Raw genomic sequence first — 4,479 nt, forward strand, 5'->3', positions numbered from 1 at the left:
GCACCCCGCCTCCGCCCCATAGTGGTGCGCCCACATCTGCTACCCACGTCGTGTCCTCTGGGGACTCAGTGTTGTGGAGAAGCAGCCCCTCTCCCTTCTCGGTAGCCTAGATGCTGGCGGCTGGGAGGTGAGTCTAGGGCGGGTCCCAGCGCGAGCCTCACTGTGGCCCAAGGCTTGGCAGGGCTTGCCAGGCGCAGCCCCCCGTGGAGCGGATCCGTTGCTTGCCCTGGCCCCATGTGTAAGCAGTGATTTCCAAGTCTCCTTGGCTCCCGAGGCTGCACAGCAGCAGGGCTGGGGCTAGATCCACGGCTCTCCTGCCGCCCTGGCTGTTCCCACAGACCACATGCCCACCCCTGGGAGGGACACCCACCCCGTCCATTTGTGCACTCTGGGCTGGAAGGACCCCTGGAACTCCCCTGTAGATGTGATGCTTGGGTTTGTCAAGCAGACACCAAATCTCACCAAGCAGCAAGCCCGCTGGCAGAAATGAGGACCTGGGCGGTAAGAGGACCTGCCCATGGGTGGCCCTGAGGGTCAGAGACCACATGCTTCTCCTCCCCTAGCCCAGGCAGGAGGCCGGGTAGGAATGAGGGGAGAGTACAGACCTCATGGTCCCAGGGAGAGGCGTCCCTGGGCTCCTCCTCCTCTGAGGACCCACAACTCTTTACCCCTGAAACCCACAGTCTCCAGAGAGTTCCCTCCAACCCAGAGCAGTGTGTGTGTGGAGTCTTCTCTAGGGGAAGCTGAGGCTCCAGGACCAGCCAGGCTCTCCTTAGTTTCACATGCCTGAGACGGGCTGGGCTGGAGACCCAAGTCCCCCTACTCTCCCGGTCAGCATCCAGCCCCCTTCCTCTCCACCTCTCCTTTGCCATCAATCCCCTTCCTCAGCCCGCTCCCACCCCAAGCTGCTCCTCTGTCCTCTTACTTGTATGGCCGCAGCCCCCCACGCGCACCTGGGCATCATCGATTCTGAACGCCCAGCGCCCGGGCACACCCACGTTGGTGGTGGTCTCCACCTCGGCCATGTCTGCCGTGCGCGAGCCGGGGATACTGAAGTAGCGCTGCCCATCGCCTGCATTGAAGCCAGCCTGGGGGTGGGGGAGGGTAGAGTGAGGGAGGCCAGTTCCCCAAGTCTACAGAGGGAGGGGTTTCCCTGCCCCCACCATGTTCCTGTAGGGCCGGCAACCTCCCAGCCAAGTCCTGACCTCAGCCAACCGTTCCTGGGAGCCAAGGAGAGGGTTGGCCCTGGCTCCCCAGCCCAATTCTCCGGCGGCTCACCTCTGGGCTCCTGGGCCTCCCCGGGGCCAGGGGCAAGTATGACCCCAACAGAAAGCAGGTGGCCCGGAGGTGAGCAGGGCTGCGCACAACCCAAAGGCACCCTTGGGCCTGGGGAGCACTGACCCTGTGGCCATTGTTCTGTTTCATTTCCTCCACACCCAGGGTTTCCTGTCGGCTGTGGTCCCTCGGGTCACTGGCTAGGCCAGACTGCAGGGCACAAGGAGCAGAGGACATTTCTGTTGCTGCCACAGCTGTTAAAGGGGACTGCAGGGGCGGGGCGGGCAGGGCAATGGGACAAAGATGCCTTCAGGCCTGAGGATGTTTCTTTGTTTTCCGGCAGCGAGAAGCCTCAGGGATGGTCGTGGGTGCCTCGCGCTGGCCTCTGCATGGTACGGGGGTCTGCCTATGGTGGGCCCCTGTCTACCTCATCAGCTCATGACAGTCCTGGCTGTGGGGAGCAGGGGTCCCGAACGCAGAGCACCCACTGCACTCGCCTACCTGGGCTGCAATGCCCCCCAGGCCAGTGGCGTTGCCCCCGCTGCTGGCGTGTGTGCCTGTGGTCCACACGATGGACTCATAGTTGAAGATGGTGAAGGAGAGCTTGCCGTCTGTGATGAGCACCGTCTGGAATGTGTTGACCTGCCGGGGAGAGGGGGCTGAACAGGGCCCTGCACTCCCCTTGGCCCACGGAAGCCCTGCCCTGTCCACCATCCTGGCACACTGTCATTGTCCACTGGGCCTCTGGCTTGCTCAATGTCTGTGTCTTTTAGCTGAACGAGCAGCCAAGGCAGGACCTTGGTGGCCTCATCCTCTGCTGTCTCCCAGCAGAGGCCGTTCCCAACCCACAGCTGTTGCTGGGGTGAGTGAAGCACCCGGGGCGGGTGTGGGGCCCACAGATGGGAGCAGACTTTGTCCCCTGCCCTTAGCCGGATCTACAAAATCTCCTGTGTGAAATGAGCAACATTATAAAAAGGAAAAGAGGGAAGGTAAAAAGAACCAAGGAAGAGCCATGCTGCAGCGTTTACTAGTCAGGCCTCATGGTTTTCACAGAATTCTACTGCATGGAAATATCGGTGGGCAGCGTACAGATGAGAGATGTCAGATGAGAATCGAGCAAAGGATCGGGACTGTTTAAGAAATGATCTTGGGACAAACAGGAAACCCCCTGAAAAAGAATCAGATCAGAGTCTTGCCTTTCACCACACACGAAAAGAAATCCCAAATCCAATAAGGTTTTAAAGCGAAAGAAAAGTCCTAGAAGAAAATACAGGCGAATATGTATAACTCAGGAAAGGGAAAGGACTTTTTTTTTTTGTTTTTTTTTTTTTGGAAACAGAGTTTTGCTCAGTCGCCCAGTCTGGAGTGCAGTGGCGTGATCTCGGCTCACTGCAAGCTCCGCCTCCCGGGTTCCCGCCATTCTCCTGCCTCAGCCTCCCAAGTAGCTGGGACTACAGGCACCCGCCGCCACGCCCGGCTAATTTTTTGCATTTTTTTTTAGTAGAGATGGGGTTTCACCGTGCTAGCCAGGATGGTCTCGATCTCCTGACCTCGTGATCCGTCCGCCTTGGCCTCCCAAAGTGCTGGGATTACAGGCGTGAGCCACCGCGCCCGGCTGGGAAAGGACTTTTTAAGTGTGATGTTTGTTCACAGCAAAAACCAAAAGGGAGAATTATACCTTTGACTGCAAAGGGCTTCTGAATATTTAAAAAAAATCCACAAGATCAAATTGAATGGCAAACAGTAATGTGAAAAACGTATTTATCATGCATAGGGCAGATAAAACTTTCGAGACCCTTAGTTCAAGAACTACAGATCAATAAGAAAAAGTATCACAGAAAAAATGTCAGAGGGTATGAACAGACACATCACGGTAGAATACAAGTAACCAATACTATTAGAACACATTCAGCACCACTAGAAATTAAAGATGTGTACGTTAAAAAGTAGCACTCATTGTTTTGTCTATAGAGCTGACAAAGCTGGAAAATGACAGCTGGGGTGTGAGGAAACCAGCACTTCAAAATGTGGCTCCTCAGAGTATTGAATGTGTAGATTCTTTTTTTTTTTTTGAGATGGAATCTCCCTCTGTCACCCAGGCTGGAGTGCAGTGGCACGATCTCAGCTCATTGCAACCTCTGCCTCCCAAGTTCAAGCGATTCTCCCACCTCAGCCTCCCCAGTAGCTGGGATTACAGGCACCTGCCACCACGCCCGGCTGATTTTGGTATTTTTAGTAGACAGGGGAGTTCGCCATGTTGGCCAGGCTGGTCTCAAACTCCTGACCTCAGGTGATCCGTCTGATGTGGCCTTCCAAATTGTTGGGATTACAGGTGTGAGCCACCACACCCGGCCTGAATGTGTAGAGTTTTGAGAGGAAAATTGGAATTCTGCAGGCGACAGTCGCCCTTCTAAACACGCGTACCAGGACAGGATCATGGATAAGCTGACCTGAGCTATGCCGTGCCCACCTCAGGCCCCTGGTATTGCAGCTGTCCTGCCATGGGGTGCAGGTGAAATAAATTCCTATGCTGGCTGGTGCTGGGCTAGTTTGTAGTCGCTGAGAAAGATGGGTGATTATACACTGTACATTCCACTTACGTAAAAGTCAACATTAGAGAAACTACGTGCTCTGCTTCAGGAAAGCGAACGTAAGTGCTAACACTCGGAAAACAAACGAAGACGTGAGGGCTGCAGAATTGGGCTGATGGCACCATTTAGGGGACAGGGCGGACTAGAGCCAGTAAGGGCCCATGGTGGGGCTCTGGGAGCCAGAGAGGCGCAATGAGGAGATGCATGAAGCTGAACTGTCCACTTTCTGTCAGTGAACCTGCTCCTGGAAGCGCCCCTGGCTGGGTTATGCTTCTGGGCACTTCCTGACACCTGGCTAGTGACCCCACGGGGCAGACGCGTCCTGTCTGCTTCATCCAGGGCTGTCTGCCCAGTGCCTAGAACACTTGCCTGTCATTTGGAAGGTGCCCTGAAAAAGTGTTTATTAGGAGGCCGAGGTGGGCGGATCACCTGAGGTCAGGAGTTCGAGACCAGCCTGGCCAATATGGGGAAACACCCTCTCTACTAAAAATAGAAAAGCATGCCTGTAATCCTAGCTACTCGGGAGGCTGAGGCAGGAGAATCGCTTGAACCTGGGAGGCGGAGGTTGCAGTGAGCCGAGATCGTGCTATTGCACTCCAGCCTGGGCGACAGA

General features: G+C 55.7%; 1 protein-coding gene across 1 annotated transcript in view; it reads right to left on the reverse strand.

Annotated features, from left to right (window-relative positions):
* Window positions 1-4,479, reverse strand: part of SNED1 (sushi, nidogen and EGF-like domains 1) — a 93,565-nt gene that overhangs the window by 56,774 nt on the left and 32,312 nt on the right. The window contains exons 5-6 of the mRNA XM_011929640.1: window positions 1,777-1,917; window positions 926-1,088 (exon numbers count right to left, since the gene is read on the reverse strand). Of these exons, the coding sequence (XP_011785030.1) occupies window positions 926-1,088; window positions 1,777-1,917 (304 nt within the window). The remainder of the gene's footprint in view (window positions 1-925; window positions 1,089-1,776; window positions 1,918-4,479) is intronic.

This window comes from Colobus angolensis, unplaced genomic scaffold, assembly GCF_000951035.1.
Source record: "Colobus angolensis palliatus isolate OR3802 unplaced genomic scaffold, Cang.pa_1.0 Scaffold82, whole genome shotgun sequence".
Lineage (NCBI taxonomy): Eukaryota > Metazoa > Chordata > Mammalia > Primates > Cercopithecidae > Colobus > Colobus angolensis.